General features: G+C 33.0%; 1 protein-coding gene across 3 annotated transcripts in view; it reads right to left on the bottom strand.

Moving 5' to 3' along the window:
- LOC124447651 (helicase with zinc finger domain 2-like) overlaps window positions 1–14586 on the bottom strand; it is a 33251-nt gene extending 18665 nt beyond the window's left edge. For all 3 annotated transcript variants that reach the window (XM_046998620.1, XM_046998619.1, XM_046998618.1), the window contains exons 1-14: window positions 14354–14586; window positions 13751–13943; window positions 13226–13345; window positions 12560–13104; window positions 10906–11329; window positions 9980–10331; window positions 9412–9644; window positions 8081–8590; window positions 7936–8011; window positions 6635–6997; window positions 5514–5879; window positions 4262–4510; window positions 2065–2945; window positions 327–1500 (exon numbers count right to left, since the gene is read on the bottom strand). In XM_046998620.1, the coding sequence (XP_046854576.1) occupies window positions 327–1500; window positions 2065–2945; window positions 4262–4510; window positions 5514–5879; window positions 6635–6997; window positions 7936–8011; window positions 8081–8590; window positions 9412–9644; window positions 9980–10331; window positions 10906–11329; window positions 12560–13104; window positions 13226–13345; window positions 13751–13943; window positions 14354–14379 (5512 nt within the window). In that variant the 5' untranslated portion in view covers window positions 14380–14586. The remainder of the gene's footprint in view (window positions 1–326; window positions 1501–2064; window positions 2946–4261; window positions 4511–5513; window positions 5880–6634; window positions 6998–7935; window positions 8012–8080; window positions 8591–9411; window positions 9645–9979; window positions 10332–10905; window positions 11330–12559; window positions 13105–13225; window positions 13346–13750; window positions 13944–14353) is intronic.
- Window positions 14587–15526: the final 940 nt, after the last annotated feature.

The following is a 15526-nucleotide window of genomic DNA, read 5'->3' on the forward strand; positions in this document are numbered from 1 at the left end:
TGTGATTCAATTTCGTTTTTCGCAAAGTATATAGAAAAAAAACAAAACAGGCAAGCCATATTTTATTTAAAATTTCCGTCATCATGCCGGATTCACTGAAAAAATTCTATAATCAAAAACTATTATCACTCCATGTAAGACCTGTAGATTTACAAAAATCTTCTTTGGCGATACATTTCAAAAACCAAAAATAACAGCTCGTTGGAATCAATAAAATTCGAACAAGAAGCAAAAAATTTATATAATAATGCTAAATTCCTATCAAAACGACAACACATAACTTAGGTACTCGTTTCAAATGCAGTTATAATGATTGAAAAACTTACCTTCTGATTGGAAGTTCCATTTTTTCCTCAAATTTTTCGACACATACTTTCGCAGTTTAGACTGCAAACGATCTTTGCTTTCAAATCTTATCAAACGAAATTTCCACTGAAGTTTTATCTTATTTTCTTCTTCTTCAGGATCAATACTAAGTCCAAGTTTTGAAGAGGAAATAGAATTGCTAGAATATGAGTCAAGTGTTTCTTTCCCAAAAAACAGCTGGAAACTTTCTATAGTGATGTTATCAACATACGCAGAAACAAATTTGCCTGAGCTCGACTTTATATCAATGGCCAATTTCAGTTTTTTTGAATCTCTTTCAAATTTTTTCGAGTTTTGATGGACGTAAGTGCAATGTTCACAAAGTTGCGTAAGATTCTCTACACTTATAACGTCAGTTTCATTCTCCAAAGTTGCGATAACAAGACGATGAGCAACAATATCGATATATCGACGAATTGGTGATGTGAACTGACAGTAAGAGTTGAGTTTTAGACTTGAATGACCGTGTAATAGAGTTTTCAATTTTTTTCTGTTTTCGTCTTCATTCTCAGATGTTGTGTCCGAAGCGTTACTGGATGAATTTCTTTCATTTGAAGAAATTGCTGTCCATGGATAAGGAATGTAGTCAAAATTCTCCCCAGAACAAACATACCTTCCTCTTTGCTGTATTTTTCGTTTGCGCATGGCAGCCAATGCTAGATGAGGAAAGTGATCGACATCAGAAAGAACCTTTACTATTTGCTTGAATCCTGCACGCATCTTTACTTTTTCTATCAATTTATTCCATGTTCGGCGGGGGACCCGAATTTCTGTGACATCTGTTTCGTTAGCTTTTAAAGGCTCTAAATCCTCATCTTGCATTGAGAGATCAAACAAAAATTGAAAACGTTGTCTCCATTCAATTTCTCGGTGATGTTTAGGAGGTGGTTGAACACGAAGTGGAGTCGTTTCTGGAAATTTTCTCAGCAAATACTTTGCCACATGATTATTGGTCATTATCATGATTTCTTCAATCAATTGATGAGCTTCCTTTTCGTTTTCATTTGATTCACTACCAAATTCGTCCGAACTTCTTTGATGAAAAACTGACTCAAAGCCAAGACGTAACAGACGACAATTTTGAGCAATAGAATTTGCAACTTTGATTGCTTCGTCAACTGTTAACTGCCTTTCCTGAAATCACAATTGAAATTAATAAGGATGAAAAAAGGGTTGGATTTTTTTTGCAAAAATTCTTGATCACTTTGTAAATGTTTAAAATTATCACATCTTACAAATGGTAAAACAACGTCTTGCAAACTGAGAAAGAGTTCGATTGAATGCTACAGCTGACATCTTTCAAAATGAAAATGTCATTCATCTAATACTGTTCTATTAAAATCACACAACAGCCTTTTCCTTGTTAAAACATACTAGCTGCAAAAAAGTCCACAATCGAAGCAGTTAATTTTTTGGTTTTGTAACTAGCCTGCATTATTGTTCTGTTTTGTAAATTTAGGATTTAATTATCATTGATTTTTTAAAACACTTTTGGCTTTATGACAGCATGCAAGTGAACACAAATTCAATTGAATTTATTAAAAAAAGAATAAGTAAGCTGGCTACACATCAAATAGAGACTTGACTTTGTGCAGTTTTTTCAATTTATCTCTCCTATTAATTTAAAATAAAGTCGCAGTTGTAATCTGAATTTGCCTAAAATCTTTAGTCAGAAAAAGATTAACTCTTCTTTTGCACCTGTTCACCGGAGACAGCACTAGGCAAATCAGGTCTATCGATTATGTGTTGCGCTTCCAGATAAGTGAGTTTCCTTGATGACCTTACAATACTCCGCTCTATAAGTGGTTCGTCAATAATACCACCATCAAGTGCAATTTTCAGATTAACAGTTATGGACAGACGATCTTCACCAAGCAATAAACTGCAGCACTTCTCGGAAAGCAATGGCGGGAGCATGGGCACTGCTGCTTCTATATTCTTTGGATAGTAGCTAGTGCCTCGTGATCTGGCTTCCGCATCTAATGGTGTGCCAGGTTTGACAAAATATGTCACATCAGCGATATGAACTTGAATAAGGTATTTCCCCTCAGAAAGCACTCTGACACTTATGGCATCATCAAGATCTTTTGATTCTGGGGGGTCAATGGTAAATACGTTATCACGATAAGCAGGTCTAGATTTTTGATCACGAGGAATTTGTCCATCTTCGTAGAAATCTCGAGCCATACTTAACAGCAAATCTCTTTTGAACTTAGTTTTTATATTGTACTCTCTAAAAAGAACTTTTGTTCCGCTGTGTATATCTTCACCAGACACGATATGGTCAGTAGCATGACCGAGAGGATACGGGTAATCCTGAACCCATTTGCATATTTTTACAACAATAACTCTTTGACCCTCTTTTGCTTCTTCCAACTGTTTTCTGGCAAGTTTTGATCTTACAGTGGTGACACCATTAGTTCCTACGTTGTAAATTGGAATGTTCCCTTCTTCTTTTGATTCATTATAATTGACAATTTTCGGTATGATTTTATTTCGTGGTATCATGACATTGATGTCTTTATCTACTTTGCAAACAAAATAACGACGATCGATTTCAATGGGTCGTCTTAGTACTCCTATAGAGGTTAAAACAAATTTATTTTGGTACTTTCAAGCTTTGAAATTAATGAAAAAGATTTAATTTGGCACTTGACGATCAAACACAAAATATTGACATTTAAGAATTAATCGAAAAAGATAGCTTATTGGTCCAGAAGTATAATGGCAATTAAAAACATAAAATGATCAGAAGAACTTGATAAAAAAGTTTGGGAGGGGGCTTCTATGTAATGAAAGCAACATATAAATTACATAATAATCAACATTTTAGAATTTCAAAATATTTTACTAGTAAAACTAAAAATTGTCGGATCTTCATTAGCAAATATAATGGCAATGTTCTGTCAAAAATATCCTATTAAATGAAAGTCATTGGGTAAGGGAGAAGCGAGCTGTAAGGACTTGATAGCACCAGAATTGACTGCCCTAATTTTATTTTAATTCTAAATTCTAAAATGAACATTTGCAGTACTTTTGGTATAGGACATAACTTAACGTAAGGCTTGCCTTATAAGCGAGTAATAAATAAAGTTTTGAACATTTTTTATATGATCCAACCTATGACTATATAACTTAAAAACTACTTATTAGTGTAACAAGCCCTTTTTTAAGAAAGGTTTGCAAACATACATAGTACTATAAAAAATAACAGCATTATGAAGGCATTCTGAAAGGCCAAGTTATCCAGGTACAACCTTCGATAGGCAATCAAAGAAGAAATAACGTGAAATATGTTTCATGTTGTTTCATAGACATCCTAAAACTTCAAAATTAATTCATATGTGCACTAAAAATCACTTTTTAATTTGGATAGTCATGATGACGTTTTCTTAACACCCTAAATATAAATTTGCTGTGTCCTAAAAAAAGGGAACCAGCACAAATGATTACGTATGGCTAAAAATAGAATGTGCATAAGATAATACATTGTTTAACAGGTGTTTGCTCCCTCCATTGTTTGTCCATGTTTGGTAAAATATTTAAAATGAAAATCAGCTTATTACAGTAATTTTAATTTATTTCGTTTCAATTAAAAATGAACAAGCCCTACGAACTCCAAGGAACGTAGGAACAAACTATCAAGCTAATATATAACTATTGCAAACGCTAGTTATACTATTATGCAAAGTAATTTCATCAAAAATACGTAATTATTTATGGGGTTTTTGTTTTTTTTGTGACACTCTGTACTCAAGACCTCTTTTAACTGTGAACAATGTCATAGAATTCATGTTCGCTGTTGGGATGGTTATAATTTTCTCAAGAGATGGTTATAATTTTCTGTTTTCTTACTGTTTTGAAAAACTCATTCTGTTCAACAGAAAGCACTCACCTTTAATGTATCCAAAATATTCGTTTATGCCATGCAATTTTGTAACAGCCTTTAATTCAAGCACAACCACGTCATCTTCAAAAACACCACGGACTTGGCCAGGAAGGACGATGTCAGGACTATCTGGTGTTGGTAGTCGCCCGTAGTAAGCTCTTTGACCCTTCCTGTTCTCAACGTGTATCCTAAATATCTTATATCTATTTTTGTCACTTTCAACCAATGAAAGTAAAGATTCTGTGGTGAAAATATCTAAAAAAACAGATGACTATTAGCGAAATACCAAATGGTTTTTCATTAAAAAAATAAACAGTGACGTCAATTTCGTTAATTATGGGCGAGTATTCGTTTATGTGTAATAAAAGCTAGTAAAAAAGGATTTTAAAAGAAATTAATTAAGAAAACACGAGTACATGAAGCCTCCTCCTCTCCAAATTACTATTTTTTCGGCGTAACTGGAATTAAATATTGTTTTCTAACAGCAGGTATTAAAGTGACAATACTAACCGAATTTGTTGTGAAAAAAAACAATCAGTTGTCTTGGTGCTTAAGTTCAATTAAAATATTGAACATAAGTCAACATGCTATTTATCTGTGTTACATAAGTTGAGCATATATCAATCCAAGACTAATCTTCCATGAGTGAAAAACACATTAAAAGAAATATATTTGAAATTTTAAATAATTTACAAGCATGATTAATTAATCTTAAATGACCTGGAGAAATTTTTGACCTAAATTCATCAATTTCAGCAAAGCGCATGAAAGATCCTTTCGAACGACAGCCCGTTCATATATAACATTTTATTTACGGAAAATCATGGCCATTGTCTTAAAGATATTTTTAATGGTAATAGTGATTATCTTTTGTTTTTCATAAACCAGAATCCGCTATCTTTTGTGGCTCAATTTATAAAATCATGCCAGTACATATATCTGAAAAAATTGAAGCCAACCATGATGTTGACAATGATGAGTTAACGGCAGCCTTTGAGGTGTCAAGCATTAATCACTGGGTTAAACAATATTCACGTCAGTTGTAACGCATCGTATCGTATTGTATTGCAACTCGTTGTTTTACGTCTTTTTATTGTTTCGCAAAGTTAACATCGCTGACCTGATGACTGGTGACCCGATGGGAGGGTTTTTTCTTTTAAAATTCAAAGGACATAAAGTACACGTAAATGCATTCTATAATGTGGGTTTATTAGAAATCATAACAACTGCTAACATACTCTGTTCCTTGACGACTTACTTGTATCATGTTCGTCCTGTGTCAAACTGTTGGTTCCCGATGTTGATACAGCGCCAGCAGTCTTTTGAATTCGTTCTTGACCCGGTTCCAAGTAAAAGCCCACCTGTATGTCAGCAGTTTTATATTTCAAGTGACCTTTCCGTTTAGAAATCGTTTGGTCTACGTTGCATGAGTTGCCATCAGATATGCCAGGAAAGTCCTCATCATATGGGCTTATCTGTAATTTAGTTTCATCCATTTCCTTCGTTCTTTTGCATTCTTTTATTAGTTCTCGAACAATCATTGCATCATGACCCTCAATACCACGTGATAGAGAAGGAGAATCTGCTTTATCCCTATCTAATTCTCCTTCGTGATGGTCAAATTCTAGATTTGTTGAAAGAAATAACATGTTTTTTAGGAGCAAACAACAGTACAAGTACAAATATACCCTTAATCAGACAGGTCGTCAGTAATATATAAAAATTGTTCATCTAATTATCAATAATTTCATGGTTGATAATGTTTTCGACACTTCAAAATTTTGCCATTTTAAGCAACATAACCAACTCTTTAGCCATGAACAGACATGAACAGACATTTTTGAGTTTTGCATTTGATCACTAAATTATTTTTTTTGGCAAATTATAGTGTTAATCCATCATACTATGTGCTTCATAATGAGTAATTTGATCGAATAAAATCACTACTACAGCTGCACTTGAAAAGGAAGCTCGATGTGATAGTTAAAATTTCAGCAAATCTCAGTAATTGTCTCATAAAAAAAAGAATTCGATCTGATATAGTAACCATTTAAGATAGAAGATCCTAAGTAAGTAGTAAAAACCATGACAGCGTTGCTTCCACCATATAAAATTTGTATTAATTATTATTTTCTTTTTAGTCACTTAACACTAAAATAAATGGAAAGCACAAGCAAAGTCGGGAAAATCACAAGAAAAATACTCCAAGAAAAATACTTCCCTCTTTTCCTACTTAAGCATGATACAGGGAAAATGGTTTGTTTTTAAATCTACTCTAAAGCACTCAATTACTTAAACACAACAAGTTCTTATACAAAAAAATGCTTTAAAATTGCCATGATTTTTGTAACTTTCTACACAACGATTTGAGCAATTCACCTTTTTTGTCATCTAAAGCACTTGAAATTGTCGGAATAAACGAAGGAGCGCTTGGATTAATAGTTTGTGATCGCAGACAGTAGTCCATCACATCTTTCATTGTGCATCCAAACAAACCATTGTTTTCTTGGCAACGTTCGAGGTAATCTTTCCACAAATGGCGACACTCTCCTATACTACAAAGCGACATAGGATCTCCGACAACAGACAGCAAAGACTTTGCTCGAGTAATTGCTGTGTTTAATAACTGTGCATCAGAAAGAAATCCAAAATCTAGTTGAGATGAGATGTTACGATCCTGGATTTGCTTGCAGGTATGTTGTGTTCTGACTGTACTAATAAATAACGCTTTGAATTCCATGCCTAAAATTAACATCAACCCTTTCATCAAATTATTGGTGAACTCTTAAATTTGAAAAGCTAAGACTAGCAACATTATCAAAAAAAATATAGCAAATCATTAAAATCAAGAAAAAAGCGAAAGCAAAAGCAATAACAAATTCTAAAGTTAAAAGATTAAAAAATTTTAATTTAAAATCTAAATAAAATTTATATCGACAAGGAAAAAAATTCAATAAATGTGTTGGATTTCGTGTACAAGATAATTAAACAATAAGACAACATCAATGCCACTACTTAATATTAAAATGATCTTGAAAAAAAAGTAGCAGCATGCATTGCAGGAACTAAGACTAATATTACAACATTTAGCATGAAGGTCAAAGCAAGAAAATGACTACAGTTACAATTAAAACCACATCAATACCCTGACAATGGCGACTTTTATGTGCGAGAAAGTTACGCACACAATTCCTAGAACAATGACTGCCGCCAGGACTGCAAGTTCAACTACCCAGATTGCTATCACGGTTAATCACTAATATGACCAAAACAACAGTTAATTTAAAGAAAAGGACAAAGAGTTCGACTAAATTCAGGATAGCATCGAAGAGATTCACTATATCCATGATAACGAGCACGATCGTTAATGAAGAAAAATGGGATTGTGAAGCAAAAAATAAGACCAGGATAAGAAGAAACATATCCATATGAGGACGGAGAAGGCAATGATGGAATGGAATGAAAATGATAAATAAGAACTATAGAACAACAAGGCTGAGAAAATTGCCTAGAATAACAAAAGGCCAGAAAAAATGCATAAAAAAGCGCCGAGTTTATGATAAAAAGCGTTCTCCCTTGTATATGAAATTTAAATCTAAATCATTTATTTATTGACTATTGAGTTATATTGCTTCGTAAGACTTCCAAGAACAATACGACCTTTATTTTATTTAAATTACCTTGAACGTTTTCAACTCTATGGACCTTTACTGACTCAAGACCTCTCTTTCTCAAGCAATCTCTAATACGTTTCACCTGTTGAAAGAGAATATTAGCAATGTATATCAAAAGAAAATTCAAATAAATATTTTTGGATTGCTAAACCTGATCATGATAAGGAGTGAGCACGCCAATGCATTTTCGCCAACTTTTAGGCGAAAGCAAAACAAGCTCCTCTATTCTTGTCACCAATTCTGCCACCTCTGCATCGTTGTAGTATCCTAAACTTTCTTCAACCCAACAATCCACTCCTCTCGCGGTATAAAATGTGAGAACAGGGACAGTATCGTGTTCAAATTGATCACCTTTAGCAACCAGTTCCCCACCATAAAAGTTATCTGATGGGAAACGAAGAATGTTTGCATGGCATCGATAGTTTTCTGTAAGTAGTGTCACGTAAGGTATTGTAACGTCGTCGTTACTGCCGTAGTTATCAACACTGCTCTTTTTAGTAATTTCGATGTTCTTTTTGTCAGTTTTTTCCATGCTTTCTTTATTATTATTATTACCCATAATACAACATTTATTGTAATGAGCAAAGAGACGCTCCAGAAGCGACGTTTGAGGGCCAAAATCGATTGGCCACAAAGACTTTGAATAAGCAGGAGGACCCATCTATAAAGAAAAAATGAAAATGTCTAGAAAGTGACTCATTATTAATTAGATTAACAAAGAACTTTTGATATTAGAATTGCGACATATGCATGTGCTGTCGCTGGATAAAACATAATTTAGATGTACAAGGATTTATGACAACAACTAGCATACGAAGCAATGCTTGAGATCATGAGCACGTTTGACAATGTTGTAGAAATAAATTTTGGTACTATTGGTAGAAAGAATTTAAATAAGCTTTTTTAAAGCAATTGTATACTTTTACTGAAATTTTCGAAACATATAAAGCCTAAAACATATGTAAAAAATTCATTGAAAAAATGCTTTTTCTGAATGACGTTTGAGCGTACAACAAATAAATTTTCTTTTAGATAAAATAAATAAAATTAACGTCGAGCCAAGGGCTCTGATTTATCAATATACAATTTGGTAAATAGTCTGTTTTCTTAAACATGCAAAACTAATGTCTACTCTTTCTCTCACTAATATGTCCTTTATAACGTTTATGGTTAAAGTTAAACTAATGGGAATCAACTTTACCTATCTGTATATAATAGTGAAAATATGTTTTCATTGAGTAAAAAATTGTTGATTCAACTGAAAACAATAAGATTTTACTTTAATGAACTTTTATCACAGTAAGTTAAAGTTAGCATAGAGACATAAATTCGTCTTACATTATACGGCATAAAAACCCTGACTTATAATAAAACGTTTTGGCTTAATTTAATGCAAAAAACGGAAAGAACCTTAAGGTCTTTCTACAGCCTTTATTTTGATTAAAACGTAAAATTGAATAATTTTTCTAAGTAATCACATACCTGTAGGTGATCGCCAGCAAGGACGATCTTTGTAGTTCGATCAGCCATAACAATCGGCACTAAGCATTCAGGTTCTAAAGCTTGCGCAGCCTCGTCAATCAGAATGTGTGTAAAAGCAACTGAGTTATTATGACAATATTTCCATAATATATGAGCACTCGACAGCGTGGTTATAATAACATTTTTGGAATATAATTCTTCAGAGCTTGGTAATCTAATTTCATTTGTCTTTTCTGCAACGAGAAAGGTATTTTAAGAATCGCCTCAAAAAAGCAGGAGAGTGTCATCGCAAACTGCTTAATTCGACCTACATTTAAAACGAAAGTCATTAAGTGCACAAATGTTTTGAAGAATCCGTATTCGTTGCCATTAGAAGTAAAGCTATTTTGCAGTTTACTTCTACATTTACGATATTTTGTAGGTAATTCATTTTGAAATTAACATGTGCAACTCATTATGTGATTTAATTAACATTGAACAATAGTTGTGATAAAAAATTTGTAATGTAGGAGTAAATTTAAATGCGTTCTGGCTTTGCCACCTTATGTAAAGTATGAAAATATATTACCATTTATGTTGCAATATTTGCGCAAGTGTTCTTCAACTTTCGTTAGAGTTATAAACTGACTGAGAACACGAAATGGATGTAGCTTTGAAAAAGAATCGCTTTGTATTTTCTTGTCCAAAAGGTCCAAATGCACATCTGCAGCGCTATTAGAATGAGTGCAGATTAAAACTTTGTTGGCACTTGGCTGGCTGAGAATAGATATGCAAGCACGGCTAAGAGTGAATGTCTTTCCGGTGCCGAATGGACCATAGACGACAATTGGTGGAGTAGGACTTGGATCGAGAATCATAGCAATTGCTTTGTGCTGGTTTTTGTTCGGCTTTTTATCCATAAACCAATGAGGAATAGATTGCTTTAACAAAAAATAGAAAATAAGACGCAACACATGAAAGAGGGGAGCCTATCCTTCAATTCATAAATAAACCATTCTGTAACCACTAGAACTTTTTAGTGTTCATGGAAATGTTGCTGGTGCATGCACTGTTATTATTTTATAGAACAAAAAAAAAATCAATTTGTGTATTGATTCATTAGTACTATTTCATTATTTACTTTAAATATATTTTATCAGTTTGGTACTTGAAATGTAGCTTTATACGTGAATGCCAAATGAGTCAACGTATACAACGTTTACATTCTTAAAAACTATCCTAAATTTAATAAACATTTATAAAAAATGACGATTTTTTTAGAGCAAAATGTTTCGACATTAACAAAATGCCAAAATGCAATGAAGATGGATTTTGTCAATGTTGAAACATGCTTGCTCTTTAAAAAATCGTCGTTTTTATTGAATGTTTTTTAAACTTGCTGCGACTCAAAATTTAATAAGACTCGAGCGTCTTTATTCTGTGTCAAAAAAACCCTTTTAGCTATTGCATATACAATCTCAGCTTACGAATGTTATGTTTTACATTCAAACAAACCTTGTATTCTCTAGGGGCAGCTGAAAAGTCTGGTAATAAGACATCCATTTTTTCTTTACATAAATCAATGGCTTGATGCTTTTCACACATTGCACGACGGTTGTAAATAAACTTCATATCAACATTGATAACCTGGTCATACTTCACATTGTAATCTTCACAAAACGCTTTGTTTAATTTGATTACAACAGAGTGACAACTTTTAAATAGGATACAGCACTCGTACACACGTAAGGCTTGATCTTTCGGTCGGACTATTACAGAATAAACTGAACGGCTGATCAGATGACCAGAAACTTCGTCAACCACCAAAAAGTCCAATAAATTAATCTCTCCAAAAAACTCGGCGTTTACAGCAAACCTTGTTACCTCGAATGTTGTAAAGCAATTAACAATCTTTAGTTCTCCGTTAGAAATATCATACCTACCAACAATAAAATGAAAAGTATTTGAATTAAACGGAAAAAACTTCTGAGATTAAATAGTGGAGAATAAAATAAATGTAGAAAAACATGTAACAGCATTTTCTTAAGTTTTGCCATCAACCACCTCCCTCTGTACAAAAACTGCCTCCTCAGAAGTTTGAACACAATTTGTATTTTAATGCTCATATTATTTGATTCATCGTTTTCAAGTAATGTTGTTACAGTCATATATAAGAGCTTTTAAATATCACATTGAGTTTACATGCATTCTCATAAAATAAAACATTCCTATGAAAGGCACTATGCCAAATGATACAATTTTGCTTACATTAGTTCAACATTTTTCTGTTTTGTAAAGGACAAGTTACAACAAGTTCAGCGAAAAACCCAATTTATTTACAATGTATACTCGAGCCGGAAACAATTGATGATGAACTAAAATTAATATGATAAATAAAGAGAACAAATGCTACATGAACAGTTTTCAGTTCAACTAGCTACAATAAAGACTATTGTTCATCACTATGTAAGCAACGTCGGCTGTGATTGGTCAACTCCCTGCAGATAATTCTAGATATCAGTAATTATGACGTTATATCTACATATAATAGTTTCTACAAATATGGATGCCAATAAAAGCCGGTTTTGAAAAGAAATCAAACAGCGATAATTGACGCAATTTCTAAAAACGATGTGAAAGCTTTTAAAGGAAAAAGATGCGGAAAACACTAAAAAAGCGGCGAAGCTGACTTTGAACATATTTACAACATATTTAAACGAGACGAACTTAAATAAACAGTCTGACAAAAATAAATTGGCGGAGGTTTGAAAAATGTTTTACATTGATATGTTTTGATAAAACTTCAGTAAATAATAAAACAAATATTGAATTCGTTTTTTGCATGATATCAAGAATTCTTCAGAAGTACATTATTAATTCAAGTTTAAAATTCCCTTTCTTTCTGAAATGCAATTAATCAGTTGAAATGAAAAGGCTTAAAGAGAGTACCAAGAGAGTTCGACAAAAGCGTGGCAAACGTAATTTTTTTCAAAAAGAGCAATCTCTTCACTGATTAATAGTATTTCATTCTATTCTGGGAAAAGCAATTAATAAAACAAATTTCAGTAAAATCACTTACCTACGTGATTCTATCTGCATATATTGTACTGATATAAATTCATGTTAAAACTATTGCTGGTAGATTTTCATTAAGTAAAAAATAACTGACCTGGCGATTTCTTTTTTGATATATTCCTCTTCAGTGTAAAGAATATTATGCCAACTTTCACAGTATGTTTCTGAACTGAATTCAGGTATTTCTGATGGAGCTGGATGGACATCAGGAATTGGATACGAGTCACACAAACCCTCTTCATCCAGGTAAAGCAGATCATCACACTTAACCACTTCAACGCTGTCAAGAGACCAGTCCACTATACGACATCGTTTCACCAGCATTTCTTCATTTGGAAGAATTTCCTTGCTGACAACGGACACTTTAATTTTCCTAGATAATACAGACCCATTTCCAAAATCAAAGATCAACTTTTGTTCAAAAACACCAAAGACCTCAGATGAGAAATGAACGCCAAAACGAGTAGCCAGCGTTTTCTTCGATGAGTTTTCAATTAAGTTGTTGCCGACTGAAAAACGTAAACTGTGTTGACTTGAAGAGGGGTTAGAGCTGGCGCCAGGGTTGTTAAGCAATTTGAATCGATCAAGATGAAATTCGTGCAAAAACGCCACTTCCGTTAGTAAAAATTCAGAGCTTTTCTGCACCACAAAAAAAAAATGTTAGAAATAAGCAGGGCTCATTCAAATGTTTTTCTTTTTATAATAATATTGGTTTTTACAACCACTTACAAACATAAATCTCCGTATTATTTTTTCAAACCTGAATTTCGACATCAATGACAAACATGTGATCACTTGGCGCAGACTTATCAGCCCTATTAAGCAGCAGTTGCCAATCCGACTTACACGTGATTGCTATACCAACAAGATCATCTCTAAGCTGAAAATTGAATGAAATGAAGCTTTGCGCGTGGCCAGATTGCCAAAGGTTAACTATTCCCTACTATGACTAAATTAATAAAAAATGCTGTTTTTTATGTAGCATTAGGCCCGTTTCAAGCGTTTGCATTTTTCATGCGCCGAATGCATTAGAAAAGGAAATGAGATAAAATTCTTTATTATCTTTCGTTTTGAATGCATTTGGCTAATGTAAAATACAATGTTGAAAACGGGACTTAGTCTATTAATGAAAAAAACTTATATGGTTTCACTTTGTGGCCATAATCAAATGGGAGATCATAAAGCAACCAACTTATAAGTATAAAATAAATAAAATGGCTTAGATGATTCAAGTTGCCTTGTGCATGATTAAAAAATGTTTGAAAGAAGCTAGAATACCACTTACAACATGTTCTTCCCCTTTACTCTTAATCATCGTCATAACTCTCTCACTAAAGCTTTCGGTAAGTTTTTGTTCCTCTCTCAGCTTTTTCAAATGCTTAGTTTGACGATTATGCAACTCCGTCCAAAACGTCCGCTCACCCTCACCGTGTGCAAAGGTACATTTATTTCCATAGAAACAATAGCCATGTTGAAACCTTTTCAAAATAAAACGTTGTTTTGCAATTGAAATAAGAGTATTCTCCAATTTTTTTTGTGACAAAGCTAGAGTTCTTGTAAGTTGTCAAAGCAAAAAACTCCATTGGCGATAAAAACAAGTACAGTACTGTAGTTAAAAGATGCAATTGTGCTGTTGTTTGTCTGATTTATTTGAAAAGCCTTTTTTCGGAAAATTTTTCCAAAAAAAATTTGCAAATGAGAATAATTTTGAAATTACGAATAAATAGAGTTATATAGTAACAGAATTTTTGACTTGCATCTGAAAATACTACATGCGAATTAAAAGTCAACTCGAGTCTTACTAGATTTCCTAATGACATGCATGATGGTAAAAAATTTAGACAAATAACAAAAAATGCAACCGTTAAATATCAGGTCAATATCAAACCTTCGACATAGCTTGTATCGACCCATGACAACGTCATAGGGAGGTGGCGAAATTTTGTTACTGAAATCTCGTTTTTCTGCCGTGTTCTCTTTAACACATTCTTTTTGTGACTTCTCACAGAGTAATGATGCTTCAACTGATCCATAGACGTGAACTTTTCATCACAAAAACCACAGAATAAATTATCTGAATTTTTCATAGTTCTTGCACTTGACGATGAGTAAGTCTTTGTGGTGTTTCTTTGCTCTGTAGTTTTAATAAGCAAAATTGAAGATTTAGTACTATGTAAACGTATGCTAAAAATATATATTTTCACTAACTGTCATGATAGATCTTGTTGCAGACAAAACAAACTACAGCAGACAACCGACAAGTTTCCGGTCAGAAAATTTCGCAAATACTCAATATGAAATAATATAAATAACACTTGAAAAGTAAATAAATTTCTTTCTCAGGAAAATCTTTTGCCAATTAATTCACTTACAGATTTGGCAATGCATTGTGTTCCGCAAATTATAAATCTTGGCTAATATACAATTATTACAAGTATATTATATCAGTAGTTGTATACAAGGATAAGATATTTGGCCCGTTCCAAGCGTTGCATTTTAGAGGGGTCGAATGCAATTAAAACAAGAGATAATGAGGCATTTTACCTGATTTTCCTTTGTCTTTAATGCATTCGGCTCTAGTAAAATGCAACGTTTGAAACCAGCATTATTTGTAAATATTTGAAAATAAATGCATAATCAATATTTTTCTGTGCTATGTAACGTGCAACTCAACTGTTCAGCTATAATTTGTGTAATGTAATAAGAACAATAAATTATAATGATAATGGTACACACAAAACCCTGTATAAGGATAGTTGGAACATCGGAAGTAAAAATCGCGTTCGCCATCTTAGTTGCAAAAGCCAGCGAAAACAAAGCATTAAATGGTGGAAAGATAAATTTTCTGTTGTGATTTCTTTTTCATGAATATACAGCCTTCCCTAAATTTAGAATTCAGTTGTTCATAGATGCCATAATAATGGAAAAGCCTTTATTTAATGGAGTGGATGCAACTTGTACGCCGTTCATACTGTTTTTGCCACCAGGAAGCACGTATGATTCTATTTCTCATCGCTTTAATTGGCACTGTTACAACGCAACATAAAATCATTGCAAACAT

Source organism: Xenia sp. Carnegie-2017, unplaced genomic scaffold, assembly GCF_021976095.1.
Source record: "Xenia sp. Carnegie-2017 unplaced genomic scaffold, XeniaSp_v1 HiC_scaffold_23, whole genome shotgun sequence".
NCBI classification, from domain to species: Eukaryota; Metazoa; Cnidaria; class Anthozoa; order Malacalcyonacea; family Xeniidae; genus Xenia; species Xenia sp. Carnegie-2017.